This window comes from Rhinatrema bivittatum, chromosome 2 (assembly GCF_901001135.1).
Source record: "Rhinatrema bivittatum chromosome 2, aRhiBiv1.1, whole genome shotgun sequence".
Lineage (NCBI taxonomy): Eukaryota > Metazoa > Chordata > Amphibia > Gymnophiona > Rhinatrematidae > Rhinatrema > Rhinatrema bivittatum.
The window spans coordinates 725,553,905-725,573,235 of NC_042616.1; the positions used below are offsets into that span (position 1 = coordinate 725,553,905).

The following is a 19,331-nucleotide window of genomic DNA, read 5'->3' on the forward strand; positions in this document are numbered from 1 at the left end:
GGGCAAGACTCATTTTTATTTTTTGGGGAGAATTTTAGTGTTTATTACAACAGTTATAAACACAGGAGGAGGTTGGTACAAAAATGACTAATCATTTTGCTAGGTAACTATTGTGGTTTACCTCTCCTCCTGTGCCACTGCAGGCGTGGAAGAATTAGGACCAGAATTCATGCTGGGGGTTGGGGGTAAAAACTTGAGTACCAGGGAGGAGGGGGTGAACCAGGCCCATCACTGTCGCAAATTCTGAAAGAACAAATCAGAACTCTGCTTGTTACAAAATGTGGGTGGAAATGAGTGTAAAAAAATACATTTTTGTAAAATCTGGGATATTTTCAGTAAAATGGATTTAAATTTAAAATGAAGGACCTTAACCATGGGTTATGTTTCATGCTGAGGTTTTTCTGAATGCAGATAATTTGCTGCTTTTAGAATAAGGTTCTCTTTAGGTCATGGTGACGTCCACATTGACCAGAATCCCATAGTCGTCAATTGTACAACATATATTTAGAAATAATTAATGATAAATTAACTGTTTTGAGACATCTGCTTCATAATAGCCAGCAGATATAAAATTGTTTTCAGAGGTTCTTTACTTTTTAAGACATTTTGATTTTAAGTTTGAGGCAATGTGTACAAAATGTTCTAAGAAACTATAAAGATTGTAATTTTAAAAGCCTAAGAAGAATGTTTTCATGGAGTTACACCTGTAAATGTAATATACTATTGTAGCAAATTTCAAAAACCATTTACACACGTAAAATGCACTAACACTTGTATAACCAATGGACAATTGAATGATATATGTTGTAGTAATTTTCAAAAGACCACTTACACGGGTAAAGTGGTTTTACACATGTAAATGCAGTTTTAAGCTTAAGTCCTTTTGAAAATTACCTCCTTAGTATTTATCACGAAGTAATCTAATCTATTTTAAAGTAAAATAAATAGGATGTCATTGGACTCTTTCTTGTGCCTGTTTGTAAGCAGTATGTTTGGGGTTTTTTTTAAAATGGTAAGATCAGAGCTGTGTACTAATTTCATATATGCTCATTTCATATAGGGGAAGTTTATTAACCCGAAGCCTAGCTGAAATTGTTAAAAAAGACGACTTTGTTCTTGACTCAGAATACCTAATCACATTGTTGGTGGTTGTACCAAAGTAAGTAGTAAACCTCCTTGTTAATAAGGAATTCCGTTCAATGCAGAATCTGTAAAACATTACTAAGTCATTTCTGACTGAGATTGGACCTCATGAGTGAGGTTAGTTGGATAATGAACAATTAAAAATTTTCTTTTTTTTTTTTTTTTTAATTAAAACATTTGTATACCTCACTATCTAAATTCTAAGCGGTTTGAGATTCACAGTTCCCACACTATGGGAGACTGTGATAATCATATGCATGCTATGCTTCCATATTAACATTTGTATAGGTGCTTTCAGCTATAGATGTAATTTAACTTTATGAATATTAAAAAAAAAAAAAAAAAAAAAGGGTAATAGGCTACTTAGATTGGTATAAATCTGCACTGATATCTTGGGAATTATTGTTAAGAAGGGACAACTGCGATGAGCAGATTTTTATGAATGCCTTTATTGTACACTGCCTTGAGTGTCTCAGTTCATCTTTTTGAATTTGATGTCATCTAGTTTTCGACTGGATTTTATGAGATAGCGTCCTTATCTCCTTGGTCCTAAAAATATATGCAGTAAGAATGGGGCAGCCTGATTATAAGTAAATGGAAAATTTTAAATACATGAATGTGTTGCAGAATGGGCCTGTAATATTTCGTTTCTAACGTGTATTTGTCCCCATAAGAATTACGCAGAGGTCACGAGTTTTCAAAATATCTTTTCTGAACTCTGTAATCGTCTTATTTTACTGTTAGATATTCTTTCCTTTCTTTTTATTTTAACTATATTACGTATTTCTTTGGCAGCATGTACAAATTGTCAGGCCAAGAAGGTTTCCTGAATGATTCAAAATGATCACTTTTGAAGAAGGAACATGTATATATTATTTTTGCATAATTCTTATGGTCACATTTAAAATATTGCAGCCTGTAAAGTTTCCTTAATCAAGGATTACTACCATGTCTTGCATGTCTTTTATTTCTCTCCCTGTTTCTTCCTGTAATTTATGGAAATTTTAAAGAACAAGAGGCTTCTCCCACTTAACATGATGCAGATCCCGTGACAGTTGAAGTTAGTTTTCTTTTGCCTTACTTTTCTGCTGCTCTTATTCCTGATGGGCCTCAAAAATAAGATACCCCTAACGATATGGGCGGCCCCCCAGCATGGATGTGTGGGCGTCGCAAATAACTGTGTGCCTGATGCTCCTGTGCGGGCAGCCACTTCGGTGCCTTGCCTTCACTTGGAGGGGAGGGGGGTCCAACCCTATTCCCTCCACATGCCACTGAGAATGGCACCGGCATTGTGCTGTGGTGCGGGGCGCTGCCGAATGATGTCAATCCCGCCTGATTGGCCTGGTGTCGGGAGCAGCAACGTCATCAAGACGCGCCTCTGATACCGGGCCACCCGATTGCCTAGGGGGAAAGGTGCGTCACTTTGTCAGGGGAAGGACGGCCAGCGGGCAATTTAAAACCTGGAGGCTCCCCTCAGCACAGCCTCTTCCTCCTTGACCTCCTTGGGCACTGAGCGGATCGGTTTGTTTGGGTTGTTTCAGCTCTGTGGCTCCGGGTGAGTCGTCTTCACTCTACATCGGGAACTTGGGCTGCACAGCCCACTAGGCGCTTAATTTTGAGCTGCCTGCCACTTTTTGCTGCACTCTTGCCGGTTCCTTTCGTACTCCAAAAAAAAAAAAATTTAAATCTTATCTGTTTGTTTGCAATTTGGCTGGTACCCATCTGGGTTAAATTATCATAAGGAGGTGCTGTCAACATTTGTACAGATGTCCCTGAAGTCCACCTCCTCGGCTGTAGCTCGGCAGGGCCCAGCACAGTGCGCTATGGGGGTTTTAGGCACCCCTGTCCCCTATGTGCCCATTGGTCTTGGAACCCTCTAGTCCTGACCTTGGTCCTCCCGCCCACTGACCGCAGGGAAGTTAGAAGCCTACAGGGAGGAGGGAGGGCACCTGGGCCGCCTGAAGGAGCAAAAATTACTATTAAGCCACCTGCGAAGCATGGGGGGAAGTCCCAAAAGATCCCTGTCAGAAAGCATAATTCAGCTAATTTGGCAAAAATTGGGGGCCAAGGAGGAAAAGCATTGGAAAGTAGCAGGAACGACATTGGTAGCCACAGTCTGTCCCAAAGTGGATGCCTCTGTGTCAGCAGTCACCAAGAAATTACTATTCCGGTAGCGGGCTGTGCCGCAATGAAGGATATGTAAGATTGACGGTTGGAGCTTCAGGTTTCCACTCTGGCCATCGGGGCTGTGGTATGTAGCAGTTTGGTGCAAAGAGTGTGCCTTCGGTGGGTCCAACAGTTGCAGGAGTCGCATCCTGCCAGAGCAGCGGAAGCGCAGCAGATGGATTGGCTGGAAGCAGCAGTGGCGTATGGAGCCGATGCCTTTTATGATCTAATCAGGACCTCTTCACAGATTATTATGCCGACAGTGTCCACTAGGTGTTTGCTATGGTTGCAGAATTGGTCAGCAGATGTTTGGTCCAAGTTGCAGTTTGAAACACTTCCTTCTGAAGGAAAGTTGTTTGGCGAAGACCTGGAAAAGATTATGAAGCATCTGGGTGAAACCAAGGTGCACAAGATGCCGGAGAACAAGCCTAAGGATAGAAAGTTGGTATTTATTTATTTTACATTCTGCTTTTCAGCACTTCAAAGCCTTCACCACTATCACTTGGGGAACGTTTGCGGTGTTGCTAGCCCAGAGAGAAGGGCTCGAAACTGAAGATGTTCCTGGAGAATCATAAACTGCAGAAAACTTTGGTGGTCCTGCCTGATGGTTATGTGCAGATAAAGCCTTTGTCAGATCTAGAGACACCAAGTACACGCCTCTGGGCTCATAATTTGTTTGTACCTGAAGCAACAGCAGGTAAAGTGTCTTGCCCAATGTCACAAGGAGCAGCAGTGGGATTTGAATCCTGCTCTCCCTCATTCACAGCCAGCTGCTCTAACCACTAGACTACTCCTCCATTCCAACGTGGACTAGGTTTTGAGACAATAGAAGATTTCATCAGTCCAAAAGTTCTCGGGAGTCCACAGCAGCAGTTTTTTGCCGGGAATTCATCCTGGGAGCAGTCCTTTCGAGGGGGCTGTAGACCCACCCAGGACAATTATGGTACTGGTTCAGGAAATACAAAGCCTTCGCAATGATGCAAGATTGGCCCACTCTTTGGTTCCAGCTGTCGGAGGGCGTTTATCACTTTTTTTTTTTTTGAGGAGTGGGTCAAGATCACAATGGACCAGTGGGCCCTTGAGGTGGTAAGATGTGGCTAAGCTCTAGATTTTGTTCATTCCATTAGTGATAACTTTGTCATTTCCCCTTGTGGTCTGCTTATGAAGCAGTTGGTGGTCCAAGAGACGGTGGATCACTTGAAACTTCCAGGAGCCATAGTGCCACTTCCCATAGGGGAACAGAGAATGGGGAGGTATTCCATCTATTTTGTGGTTCCAAAGAAGGAAGGGTTCCTCAGGACCATCCTGGATATAAAGAAGGTAAATTTGGCCCTCAGGGTTCTGCGGTTTTTCATAGAAACCTTAAGGTCAGTCATCGTGGCGGTAAGCGGAGGCGTGTACTTGGCGTCTCTAGATCTGACAAAGGCTTATTTGCGCACAGCCATCAGGCAGGACCACCAAAGTTTTCTGCAGTTTGATTTTCAGGGAACACTTCAGTTTCAAGCCTTCTCTTTGGGCTAGCAACAACATCGCGTACGTTCACCAAGGTGATGGTGGTGGCGGCAGGGTTAAGAAGGGAAGGAGTACTAGAGTATCCATATCTGGATGATTGACTCATCAGGGCAAAGTCGGAGGATCTTTGTGTGCAGAAGGTGCTGGACCACTTAGAATTGCTAGGCTGGGTGGTGAATCTTCCAAAGAGCCAGCTCATTCCCTCTCAGTCCCTGGAGTATTTAGGGATGTGGTTCGACACAAGGAAGGGGTGAATATTCTTCACGGAGGACAGGTTGCAGAAGCTTCGGGGCAAATTAATTCTGCTAGAACTGTCAATGACCAGGGTTTGGGACTATTTGCTGGTCCTGGGTTCAATGGCTTCAACCTTGGATTTGGTCCCTTGGGCATTCACACATGTGACCTCTCCAGAGGGCTCTTCTCTCCTGATGGAATCCTTTGTCAGGGAAATTTCATGTTCCTCATTCGCTAGAGGGGGAAGGCAGGAACAGTCTCTCTTGGTGGCTACTTCAAGCCAATCTGGAACAGGGAGTACCTCTGGAAGTTCCGGATTGTGTGGTGGTCACTACCGATGCCAGTCTCTCAGCCTGGGGAGCTGTGTGTCAGGATCTGGTGGCCCAGGGCGCATATTTTGATGTTCCTGTAGCAGGCTTTGATAAAAGGTTTGGCTTTTAATTCTATGAGGGTGCAGGTAGAGGCCCTTGGTTGTCTTCATGCTAAGGTACAAGGTTATTCTCTGTCCACGCATCCGGATGTTGCATGTTTTCTCCATGGGGCGAAGAGCTTACAGCCACCTGTGAGGAACTGTGTCCATCTTGGAATCTGAATTTGGTGTTTAAGGTTTTATGTGCGGCTCTGTTTGAACCTCTGAGGAGAGCGACTTTGAACGACTTAACGCTTAAGGTGGTTTTTCTGGTGGCCATTTGGTCCACAAGGGGGATGTCTGAATTCCTGGCAGGATAATGCCTGTATCTGTTTTTGCAGATGTCTGAGGCAGGAATGTCATTGTGCACAGTGCCCTCTTTTCTGCCAAAAGTAGTGTATGGGTTCCATGTTAATCAGAAAGTGGAACTTCCAGCCTTTCCGCATCTGGATTCCTCAGCCCCTCATGCAAGAGAGCTGAGACTGTTGGACGTCTGCCGGACATTGTTACAATTTCTGAAGGTACTAATGATTTTCATACATTGGATCATTTTTTCTTTCTCTGGAATGGCCCAAGGAAGGGGTATCAAGCTTCTAAAACTACAATTGCACATTGGATCAAGCAGGTGAGTCGTTCGGCATACATTTTGGGGGGTTGGTCAGTGCCTGAAGATTTCAGTGCTCATTATTCGACATGTTTGCAAGCAGCCTCTTGGGCTGAGGCCCAGCAGGTATCGTCGCAGGAGATTTACAGGGCAGTGACTTGGAAGTCGCTGCACACTTTTGTCGGACATTATCGGTTGGATGTCAGGGTTCCGAATGTGGATGATTTTGGGGAGAATATTCTGTGAGCCGGACTCTCCAGGTCCCACCCGGTTTAGTGTATCCCGGGAGTCTGGACTGATCTTTGACGCCACAGAAACAAAAATCAGCAGGAAAGAACCAATTTTCCTATATGAACCCTGAACAGTTTTTTTTTTTTGTTTGTTTTTTTTGTTTTGTTTTGTTTTGGTTTTTTTTAAAAACAAAACTGGTATGTATATCAAACTAATAGTGGAGTAGAGGAATAGCCTAGTGCAGGACTCCCCAAACCTGTCCTGGGGACCCCACAGCCAGTTGGATTTTCAGGACATCCATAATAAATATGCATGAGAAATTTGCATATCCTGGAAACTCACTGTATGCCAATTTCTCTTATGCAAATTCATTGTGGACATCATGAAAACCCGACTGGCTATGGGGGTCCCCAGGACAGGTTTGTGAAGCCCTGGCCTAGTGATTAGAGCAGCAGAATGAGAACCAACCAAGCCAGGGTTCAAATCCCCTGAAGTTCCTTGTGACCATGGGCAAGTCACTTTACCCTACATTTCCTCAGGTACAAAGCTTAGATTATAAGCCCTCTGAAGACAGGGAAATACCTTCAGTACCTCAATGTAACTCACATTGAGCTAGCATTGGAAAAGGCCTGAGCCAAGTATAAATAAATGAAATTAAATCAGTAAGTAGCAATTGATGAATATAAAACAGTACTAAGATTTGACAGTTACTGCTGTTTAAAGTTGGTTGAAATTGGGATGCCAGATTTCCTTACAGTTTTAGTTATCAGGTACTTAATGTCTTAGCCATGTGAATGAGGAATGTTTGTACTTGGACACTAATAATAAAAGGGAGGATTTTAGGTTAATCATACTTAAGGGTTTGAATTTCCTAGATTCAGGGAATAACCTGCAGTTTGGATTCATGTTCTTTTTGGATTATTAAGAATCTGATTCCACCTGTGAGTGAGTGTTTGTTTAATTCAGATTGTCATTCTTTCTTTGAACGGAGAAGTCCCATCTGTGTTAAAGGCTTACATTGGTTACCTGTGAACAGAAGAATCGAATATAAAACTCTGACAATAATACACAGTGCAATTCACAACAGGGAAAACACAGGCCTAAATAACATAATGCAGATACATGTATCGCACCGCAGCACAAGATCAACAAACAAATTAAAACTCAACATCCCAACAATTTCAACCGCCAAACATACTACAGTAAGAAACAGAGCCATCTCCATCGCAGGTCCACACCTCTGGAACTCACTACCAGAACAACTAAGATTACAAAATAACATCAAAACTTTCAAAAAAGACCTTAAGACATGGCTATTCAGACAAGCCTTCAAAAACAGGATCGGTTAAGCTGCCCGTCTCAATCATCACCCATATCCTCACGGTTACGTAATACTCTCAGACATATCTACTAAACATACCTTTACGGTCATCTAAACCTTATAGTGATACACCCAATATACTCCTAGAATATATGCTAACCCGAACTCATTCACTTCCAATACCCTGATCAATACCACAACGTAGTCCCTTCTGTTATATCCTAATCACTGATCTGCCAGTTTTCTTGTTTATATTGTTATATTTAACCATATTATACCTTGTTAAATCTCGTCCTATACTACATCGTCATATATAACTCCCGGCACTGCCAGTTTACCGTATTGCGTTTCTATGTTTTCTTCAAAAGTATTATGTTACAATTGTAAACCAGAGTGAAGGCATCTAGCTAAACTTTGGTATATAAAAACGAATGAATAAATAAATAAAGTAAGCAATAGTTAGATTTATTAAAAAATATTTTATGCTGCTGTTACTCTTTTAGCACATTATCGTCCTCTATCAAACTTATGTACTTAGGGTAAGATCTTGGAAAAATGGGCATTCAATTAGATGAGTTTCTAGAAGAGAATAATATATTGAATAAGGAACAAGTATGGGTTTAGAATATATTATGGGGCAGAGACATTGTTATTGTCTTTGTTAGATGAGCTTTATTGCAACCTGGAAGACCAGGAAACAGGTATTTTAGTGCAGCTGGATATATCATCAGCTTTTGACACCACATGTCATACAAAATTGATTGCTAGGTTAAAATCTATTGGATTAAGTGGGGTAGTATTAAGATGGTTTCAGTCATTCCTACAGGGGAGAAAGCAATTGGTGTGTCGAGATACGAGGTGTTCAGGCTGGTATTTAGGTGAGATTGGTGTACTCCAAAGGTCAGCTTTATCTGATGGGCTTTTTAATGTTTTTGTACACCCCTTGGGAAGGGTTTTGTCTTCCTAGGTTTTATTTACAAGTTTTATGTGGATGACGTTCCATTTTTTTTATTCCTAGCGCAATATGTGATTAAGTTCCCCACCGAGTGGTTTTCCTATAGTTTTAGTGTGATTCAGGAGTGGCTGGCAAAGAATAGTCTCCTCTTTGATTGTGAGAGAGCCATGTTATCAGTGGGAAAGGATGTTTACCCATCCATAATATGGATAAATATTGGAAGTCAAGGATGAAGCAGATAAGCTGGGAGTAATTATTGATTCTAGATTTTCTTTGAAAACACAAGTCAAGAAGGTTATGAGGCTTGCTTTTTTAGGTTACGAGTACTACGCCCTCTTAAGTGAATGTTACCTTTGGAGGAATTTAGACTAGCGGTACAGGCCATTGTGTTTAGCCACTTAAATTATTATAATTCTGTTTATTGCAGGGCACCTAAATTTTTTACATCACATTTTACAATTTGTGCAAAATACGGCAGTGCAGATGGTTTTTGGTTACATTGGAGGATATTCGTCCATGTATGAATCTGCTTCACTGGTTACCCATTTTCTCAATGAATACAATTTAAGCTGCTTGGCACTTTCTATAGACTCCAGCTGTCTGGTGGATAAATTAAATGGCATATACCAACAAGTTCATTTTGTTCCTCAACCTAGATGTTGCTTAATATTCCAGCTATTAGTGACTTTCATCTTCAGGCAACCAGGTCTAAAGCTTTTTCTATTGCAGCACCAACATTACAGAATACTATACCTATTGATGAGCGAGACTATTTAAAATTTTAAAAAAATGTAAAAGCATTTGTATTTGAGCCATCATTTTCTCATAGGGTGTGCTAGGACGTTAGTTTGCTCAGTTGATTAGGATTGCAGGGGGTGTTTTCTGCAGTATGTTAGATTATATATTTGTTTTATATGTTTGAATTGTATTTTAAATTTCATTTTTATGATTTGTCTGTTAGAATTTTATCTGTTCTTTCTAATCCGCGATGAATATTTTGGGGAATCAGCGGAATATGTTTGTTAGATAAATAAATAGTCAAACAGTCTCCTGGGTGCTGCAGGGAGAGGAGAAGACAGCCTGCTGCTGCTGCTGTGGTAGCCCCTGAAGGATCCCGAAGGTGCATCTTGCTAGAGGTCCCCCCCTCAGAGCCACGAGGAGTTTACCACAGCTGCCTAGGCCTGTTGTCTGAGGTGGCAGAGGGAAGGGAACAAAATCACAAAAATCATGCAAATCAGGCTATGGCAACCAAGTGACTGACTGAGTTGGGAGTCCTTGCTTTGACCATCCAGGTAAAAGGCCATAATCGGGAGACCTGTTTTGAACAGAGAGCTAAATTATAAACGGTTTTCCCATCTTTCCTAACCTGAAGCACAGAATTTAGCACTCCTGTACCCCAGGTTGGTGAAAATGGGATAGCAAAAGTAGACAGCGCATCCTGGTTCATTATAAGCTGCAGGACTGTGGCTGGATAGAATAGCTCCATCTATGACTATTTGTGGCGAGAGAATGGTGGAGGGAAAAGGAGAAAAGTAATGAACTGTGTCTGTTACTCTTATTTACCTTATTCTCCAGAGTTTTCAACAGTGCTTATATCAGAAAATTTCTAATTGCTTTGCTCGTAATGTTTCAGAATATTTTCCTTTCTAGTTTTCTTTCTGATCATACTACCAGATCTCATCTTTAGCTGTCATCAGTTGGCACTCTGTTTTCACAACAAACTGGCCTCTCTTCCATTTTAATCACAGCCCATGTTTTTCTGTGGCAATGATGAGGCATATTTGCATAAATCTGAGCTATTTTGCATAATTTTATTTTACCTCATAAAAATAAGGTTATTTTCCAAACTTGGAGGGCCATTCACTAAGATGCATTGAGCCATTTATGTGAGATATGCCTTTTTTCATGCAGTAAATGCCGTAAAGTGGTGATAACACAAGATATTTGAAATATCTCATATTAAATGAGCCCCAGTACCACATGTATTAAAATGAGCTCATTAGCACCCTAAAATTCACAAGCCTTGGGATGTTAACACACGTTGGGCTCTATGTCCAGCCTCTCCCCACCCCAAAAAAAGTAGTAAAAGTCCCTGGGGGTCTAGTTAGAACCCATATCCAATCCTCCCCACTACCACGCTTGTAGGCAGACTATAGTTGTACATAAAAGAAATATCACTTGCACTTTGAAGTCTTGCCCCCACTACCCAGTCTCACCCTTTCACAAGAAAATCTGGTCTCGGGAGGTCGGGACACCCACCCCTCAACCTAGCCTACCCTCGGCTCCTTGGATCCCTCCACTTCAGAAAAATAGATCCCTGGTAGTGTAGTAATCTTGACTCTCTAGACTCCCCCTTACCTATAGAAGTCTTCCTGGTGGTCCATTGGGAACCCGGAATGCTCCTTAGTCTCCAGGCTTGGGTCGCGGCCATTTTCCAAAATGGTGCCGCCCAGCCTTTGCCTCTGGGGCAAGGGTGGGGGGGCTAAGCAGACCCCTGTGGATTTTTACCATTTTGAGGAGGTGGCCTCTCAGTTCCAGGCTGCCATTGCATGTTTTTTGGGAGTCTTTCTCCGCCACAGTATTTTTCAGTGCAGGGTCATTTTACTGCAGCTTTGTGACTCCTGCTGCGCTGAACTCTTGTTGTGGAAGTAGCAGAATATGTTTATGTAAAACATAAAAATACTATGGCTTAGTGAATGACCCTTTTAATTTGTGTCTGATTAATATTATTTTTGTGAAGTTTATTGGTGAGGAGTTTTAGGTATTGATGTGGGGGGGAGGAGAGGAAGGGAAGATCTCAGGGATAGGGAATGGAGAGGGAGAAAGGATTGGGATGGGAGGAGAAGAAGAGTAGAGGACAGAGGTTCTGGGATCTGGGGGGGGAAGGTGACCCTTCCCTTTCCTTTCTGCAGCCCTGCATCCTCACATCCTCATCCATTTCTCTCCCTTTCCCTCTTCACCCTTGGTCTTCTTTCTCTTCCTTCTTATTCCATTTACCCTTCCTCGGCATTTTTCTTTCTTTCTTTCTTTAAAATTACTTTTATCCCATGCCCTCCAGGTTTGGGGGGTTACAGAAATACAAACATAAAAATACAGTTTCATTCCCCCCTTCCCCGGTCATACACACAGCATCCCTCTAATCCCGTACCTAACCATTCCCCAGCCCCTGTTTGATACAATCCTTCTTTCTTCACCAGCCCCTTTTCATAAAGTCCCCCCTTTCAGAAAGCCCCCTCTTTGCATTAATCGGCAGCAGGAAGGGGAGGAGAGTGGCAGTGCTTTGGGGCCACATTCTCCGCCTCTGCTGTCCAGGCTGAGCTGCTCGGTATCCCATGTGGTACAAAGCCCTAATCAGGCCAGGAGGCAGTGGAGGACAGTGCAGCCCAAGGCCTCTCCTCTGTCACCCTGCTTCTAAGAAGCATCAAGGGAGAGGGAGAAAGATGCAGTGCAGCATAGATGGAATGGGCCATGCAATGGCATCAGCAACAACTAGGAAGCTTTTGGGGGGGTGGAAATTGTTTTCTTTGGGCCCCTCCTAACCAACCAAGGTATTATCCCAGGACAAGTAGGATGCTGGTCCTCACATATGGGTGGCGTCACCGGACGGAGCCCTATCACGGAAAACTTTCTGTCAAAGTTTCTAGAAACTTTTGACTGGTACACTGAGCCCACTGATCCCTCGAGCCACAGGGATCTCCTTTCAGTCTTCGTTTTTCCACGCTGCAGTTAGCATTGCGGTGAAGGAGTCCTGTGTGAATTCTTCACACACCTACTCTGAGAGAAAAAAGTTAAAAAATATCTCTCATTTCATCCCCTACATAGGGGTCTCCCTACTCCACCGGCTGGTGAGTACAGTTTTTCCCGTTTCGATCCGGGTTAAAGTAATTTTTTGGTCAGAAGGCCATCGGCTGTCCGTCCTTCACCATGACCACGGGCTTCAAAAAATGCCCTAGCACAATGTCTGTAACCGACCTGCATGTCAAGTGTGTTCTGTGCCTGGGAGAGTCGCACAATGTTTCTTCCTGCCCTCAATCTGCTGAAATGACCGCCAAGGGCAGGAGGGCCCGACAAGAAAAGATGGAACATCTCTTCCATATACAGCTTATACCATCAACATCGATGTCGACTCAATCGTCTCCCGCTGGAGCGTCTGAAAGATTGGTCATCCGCAAACGTCGCACTGACGGCGCCGGAGACTGGCAATCACCAACTCCGTCCACGGCATCAGTGAAATCGACATTTGGGCTTGAAAAGGCCACAGAGCATAAACAAAAGCATTGTCATAGGTATCGACGCCAGAGGCCTTACAGTTACCAAGAGAACAATCGCCAAAGAGATCTCATCTGCAAGAGCCATTGGGGCCTTCTACTCCGAGGCGTTCCCCACCTGCAAAGCTGCCGGGCATCGAGCCACCACAGGTATCTGTAGAAGTGCTGATGATGCCTTCTCTGCCACCACCTATAGCTGCTCTGACCTCACCAGCTATCAGGGAGGAACTGGACGGATTTATCCGCTAGGCAGTGAAAGAAGCTCTCCGGGATCTTCATCCATCGACACCGCTGGAGCTGATACCGATGCTGGCTCCAATGCCAGTACCGGACTTTTCAATATTCCAGCCACTGATGTCGAAGCTCGATGCCCTAATCTGAGCTCTTCCAATGCAGCCTATTACTCCGATTCCAGTCGGTGAAGATGATGCCTCGGGGGCTTTTCTACCTCCTGAATCCCAGCCGGGACCCGCCGGACTTTCCCGACCAAGAATCCTAGTCTCTCCATCGATACCATTCTTTTCTCCACAAAAGCCACCGATACCATCGATGCCTCCTCATGTTTCTCCTCCAAGACGCCCTCCATCGGACTCTTGGGAAGACAGAGACACTGATACATCTTCAAAGGACATCCTATCTGAGCCGTCTCCAGCTGAAGACAGAAAAAAGTCACCCCCAGAGGACTTATCTTTTACCAATTTTGTAAAGGAGATGGCTGACACCATTACTTTTAAACTAGTGTCAGAAGAAGATACCAGACAAAAGACCTTAGAGGTTCTACAGTTTGTCAATCCTCCTAAGGAGGTACTAACAATCCTGGTACATGAAGTCCTAGTAGACCTACAACACAGTTTGTGGGAACACCCATGCTCAGTACCACCTGTTAACAAAAGGATGGATACCACCTATTTGGTACAGCACATTTCTGGGTATCAGAGGGCCCAACTTCCACACCAATCTGTGGTGGTAGAATCCGCCCAGAAAAAATCAAAGAGAATACGCCCTCATTCATCAACCCCACCTGGTAAGGAACAAAAGTTCTTGGTCACCTTAGGAAGAAAGGTCTTTCAAGGCTCAATGCTTGTTTCCAGGATAGCGTCATATCAGCTTTATATGACGCAGTATCAGCGTAACCTCAGGAAACAAATGCAAGAACTATCTGACACTCGGCCTCAGCAGTATCCAGGACTCAGTCAATGACATCATTCACAAGAGTTTGAAAGCAGGCAAGCATGAGGTCCATGCTGCTTATGACAGTTTTGAGACCTCTTCACAGGTAGCAGCAACTGGTATCGATGCACGTCGTTGAGCCTGGCTCAAAGCTTCTGACCTCAGGCCTGAAGTTCAAGAGAAGCTGGTAGATCTACCTTGTGTAGGTGATAACCTTTTTGGAACAAGGGTTCAAGATGCAGTAGCCCAGCTTAAAGAATGCTCTGAAACTCTGCGTCAACTGTCTGCTATCCCACAAGATACTTCATCTGCCACACGTCGCACAGCATGCAAGGACACCAGAAAGCCCTACTATAGACCACGAAGGTACTATCCACCAGCACCCCGGGGTAGAGCATCCAGACCAGTGCAAAGAACCCAGCCTAGACACCCGAGAGCTTCTAGGCCTCAACCTCTTCAAACAGGCCCGGCATCAGGCTTTTGAAAACCACCCAGAGGACAGCAGCCACTCCACCAACCCAAACTCAGAGTTACCAGTGGGAGGTCGGGTCTCTCTCTTCCAGCCCCATTGGTCAAACATCACAACAGATCAATGGGTGCTATCAATTATAACACAAGGTTACCATCTGAATTTTCTCACAGTACCAAAAGATTCCCCACCAAAGTCTCTTTGGATACAAAAGGATCATACCACTCTTCTGCAAGCAGAATTATCCACCCTTCTGAGAGCCAGGGCCATGGAACCAATTCCCTGACCTCAGCAGGGCAGAGGATTCTACTCCTGCTATGTCCTCATTCCAAAGAAAACAGGAGGCCTATGTCCCATCCTAGACCTTCGAAATCTCAACAAATTTCTACAGAAAGAAAAATTCAGGATGGTCTCCTTAGGCACCATGCTTCCCCTTCTTCAAGCAGGAGACTGGCTCTGTTCTCTGGATCTACAAGATGCTTACGCTCACATTCCAATATTCCCTCCTCATTGCAAGTTTCTGCGTTTCCTAGTGGGTCATCAGCATTACCAATACAGAGTCCTGCCATTCGGACTTGCCTCAGCACCCAGAGTGTTCACAAAGTGCCTAGTGGTAGCAGTGGCTCATTTGCACGAGGAAAGTGTACACGTTTTTCCTTATCTAGACGACTGGCTCATCAGAAGCCAATCAAAACAAGGAGCTCTCACCTCTCTCAGGCTCACAATCAATCTGCTCCACTTGCTGGGATTTCTAATCAACTACCAAAAATCCCACCTCATTCCATCTCGCCTACTGCAATTCATCGGAGCAGAGTTGAACACCATAATGTCAAGAGCGTTCCTCCCGGAGGACCGGGCGGAGACACTCTCCTCATTAGCAAACTCTTTACATTTAAAGAAACAGGCGACAGCACATCAATTTCTAATTCTGCTAGGCCACATAGCCTCCACAGTTCATGTCACTCCTATGGCCAATTAGCCATGAGAATCACCCAATGGACACAGTGGATACAAGCCATTCAACCGCTGTTGTCCCCAGTCCAAATAACCCACCAACTACGTTCATCTCTCCTCTGGTGGGCAACCAAAAACAACTTGTGCAAAGGCCTACCCTTCCAACAACCAGTTCCACAAGTGACTTTAACTACAGATGCATCCACCTTAGGTTGGGGAGCTCACACAGACAATCTCCAAACTCAAGGTACTTGGACAAAACTCGAAGCAACATTTCAAATCAATTTCCTGGAGCTTCGAGCTACATGTTATGCTCTACATGCTTTCAAGGACTGCCTTACACACACAAAACTGTTCTGATACAAACGGACAAAACAGTTGTCATCTGGTACCTGAACAAACAGGGAGGTACAGGCTCGTATCTCCTTTGTCAAGAAGCCGCACAGATTTGGGATTGGGCCCTGACACATTCCATGTTTCTCTGGGCCACTTATCTGGCAGGAATTCACAATGTACTAGCAGACCACCTAAGTCATCAATTCCAACCTCACAAGTGGTCCCTGAATCCCTTAGTAGCGACCAGGATATTTCAATGTTGGGGGTCAACTAACGATGGACCTCTTTGCATCCGAGCTGAATCACAAAGTGGACAGATTCTGCTCTCTGCACAAACAAACAAACCAGTTAGCCAGGGATGCTTTTGCTCGCCCCTGGAATTCAGGTATTCTATACATGTATCCCCCCGATACTGCTAATAACCAAGACTCTGGTGAAGGTACAACAGGACAAAGGGTCCATGATACTCATAGCCCCGTTTTGACCTCGACAAATGTGGTTCCCTATGCTTCTCGATCTTTCAATCAGGAACCCGATTCGCCTGGGTACAGCTCCCACTCTCTTTGGATACAGGACAGGTTGCACCATCCCAGCCTTCATTCCCTATCTCTAACAGCCTAGATGTTGAAAGCTTGATCCTGCAACCACTCAAGCTTTCAACTAATGTCTCTCAAGTGCTTGTAGCCTCATGTAAACCTTCCACACGAAAAAACTATAGTTCAAAGTAGAAAAGATTCACCACGTGGTGTGCGCAGAGAAGCATTGACCCTTTTTCCTGCCCCATAACATCTTTTTTGACTATCTCTGGCACCCTTCAGACTCTGGTCTCCAGACCTAGTCAGAAAGAGTACACCTAAGTGCTATTTCAGCTTACCATCATACAATAGGGGATGCACCGATATCAGTGCAACCCCTTGTTAGTACGGCCACCAGTCACAGAATGGGACCTTAACGTGGTACTAACAAGGCTCATGCGTTCTCCTTTTGAACCCATGAATTCCTGCGATATTAAATTTCTTACATGGAAGTCTATATTCCTAATAGTCATTACATCTGCTAGAAGGGTTAGTGAGTTACAAGCACTTGTCACATACTCACCCTATACGAAATTCCTACATCATTGAGTGGAACTCCGTGCACACCCAAAATTCCTTCCCAAGGTAGTTACGGAATTTCATTTGAATCAATCCATAGTCTTGCCCACATTCTTCCCAAGACCTCACTCTCACCAAGGTGAGAGGGCTTTGCACACCTTGGACTGTAAACGTACACTTGCATGTTACCTAGATTACACTGCAGTCCATAGGAAATCCACTCAACTTTTTGTTTCCTTTGATTCAAACAAACTGGGTAAAGCAGTGAGCAGGACGACAAGATTCAGCCTATGGACAATCTGTTTTAAAGAACTTATTTCCAGCATAATCCCAACTCCTTCTACATCCAACCTGCTGTGATTTTAGGCTGCCTCAATCTTTCCAACAGTACTCCAGTTGTTGTGCCCGTTGCACAAGCTATTGTTGTTGGTCCACTACAAAATGACTCAGCCTGTAGCTTGCTAATCACCCATATGTGAGGACTAGCATCCTGCTTGTCCTGGGATAAAGCAAAATTGCTTACCTTGTAATAGGTGTTATCCCAGGACAGCAGGATGTAGTCCTCACGAAACCCACCCGCCACCCAGCAGAGTTGGGTCCGATACGTTTTATTTTATTTTTGCTAACGCTTATTGCCACACACGAGCCTGAAGGGAGACCCCTATGGCTCGAGGGATCATGGCATGCTGGGCATGCTCAGTGTGCCAGTCAAATGTTTCTAGAAACTTTGACAAAGTTTTCCGTGATAGGGCTCCGTCCGGTGACGTCACCCATATGTGAGGTCTACATCCTGCTGTCCTGGGATAACACCTATTACAAGGTAAGCAATTTTGCTTTCTGCAGCCTCTGTGCAGTATGCCAGCGTCCAACTCCCTGACCTGCCTCAGCAGCCGGTCTCCTGCAGGATGGGCAAATTCCACGGGAAGGGGTGGAGTTTGACCCTTTCCACAGCCACAGAATTGCAGGAGATGGGGGGCCCTGGGTTGTGTTAACCCAGAATTATCTATCACTTCTTATATGAGGAACAATTTCATACTCCTCGCTGAGTTGTTCTCATTGGATTTACAACTTGTATTTTTCCTGACTGTCTTATCTCTTTCTCTTGTTTCTTCAAATTATTCATTTTGCTTTGAGGACATCTTTCCAGTTAGAGGCCCCAGGGAGGCTGTGATACATTCAACATAAAATATAATTTATGTAAAAAATCTACATAATTGTGTTTTGTTATATCTTACCATAAGACAAAATTATTAAAATTGAAAGCAAATAATAAAATGATTACAAGTGACATGCAGCTGTCACTGTCAAATTACTGCAAATTGGTATTCCCTAAGGGTCGCTCTTTGATCTGCTGCTTTTCTCTCTAGATATTTGTTTGGTTGGTGTTCTTATTTCTTAACATTTGAACATTTTTGTGCCAGATGATGTTCATTGCCTTTCATTTTCCTGTTTCATCTTCAGTTTTTTTTAAATTAACATCTGTAAGATAAAAATGTACCATCTATTCTAATGAGTAAGGGTTTTTTCCCATGATTATGTGATCTTTTTTTTTTTTTTTCCTTTAGGCAAAGCCACAATGACTGGATAAAACAATATGAAACACTAACTGATATGATAGTCCCACGATCCAGCAAGTAAGTCATACATCCAAAATGATGCATCATTTAAGCCCCAAGTATTTTTCTCTAGTTATAGAAGTGGGAAGGGATTTTAAATAGGGATGTCCTATCTGTTTCATTTTGATTAGTGCGTGCTAATTATTTTAGAGCACTCTAAAATGACATGGGAAAAAACATTTTTGGCTGCATACCCCTAATTTTGAAGTGTCCTTCCAGTGATAAGTCACAAAATAAGACTTTTACTTTCTTTGTATATGGCTGCCATAAATTACAGCTCCTATCTGCTTAGTTTACTGGATAAAATCACTCTACTGCACTGTCTGCTGCAGAGTGAGACTAGAATCCAAAGCTTTGGTTGAAACTAATGTTGGACAGAAGTCATCATTAGATAGTGGCTTTTCCACTGACTCTGAGACCCAGGCATCATGAGTCTCTGATTTCATTTCCCTTCTTTATTTTTTTTTTAAAGTTTAAACAATTGTGAATGTAATCTTTCTTAAACGGATTGGACTGGAAACAGATATCCTCCATATGGGCAGTATCTATATAAGCTTCCTCCCACTGAATTGCCAGAGTGCTTCAGCTGTGTTCAGAGGGACCACCACTAGAGTGAGCAGCGAGATCAGTTATCAAGCCTGTTCCATGTTTAGCACTTCTACAGAAACTACCAGCAAGGTGCCAGTTTGTGCCAAGTTGTCATAGTGATTTTAGTGGAATGAACACTTCATTGAGAGCCAGACTGAGACCACTATCTTATTTAGCACAGGCCATAAAACAGCTTTCAGAAGGTAATAACTTCTGTTTGCTGCTGATTTAACACAGATTATAATGCTCAGAAGCCAGTCA

General features: G+C 43.5%; 1 protein-coding gene across 3 annotated transcripts in view; it reads left to right on the forward strand.

Moving 5' to 3' along the window:
• Nucleotides 1-19,331, forward strand: part of ATP6V1C1 (ATPase H+ transporting V1 subunit C1) — a 163,582-nt gene that overhangs the window by 107,487 nt on the left and 36,764 nt on the right. For all 3 annotated transcript variants that reach the window (XM_029591850.1, XM_029591851.1, XM_029591849.1), the window contains 2 exons: nt 1,061-1,159; nt 18,432-18,500. In XM_029591850.1, the coding sequence (XP_029447710.1) occupies nt 1,061-1,159; nt 18,432-18,500 (168 nt within the window). The remainder of the gene's footprint in view (nt 1-1,060; nt 1,160-18,431; nt 18,501-19,331) is intronic.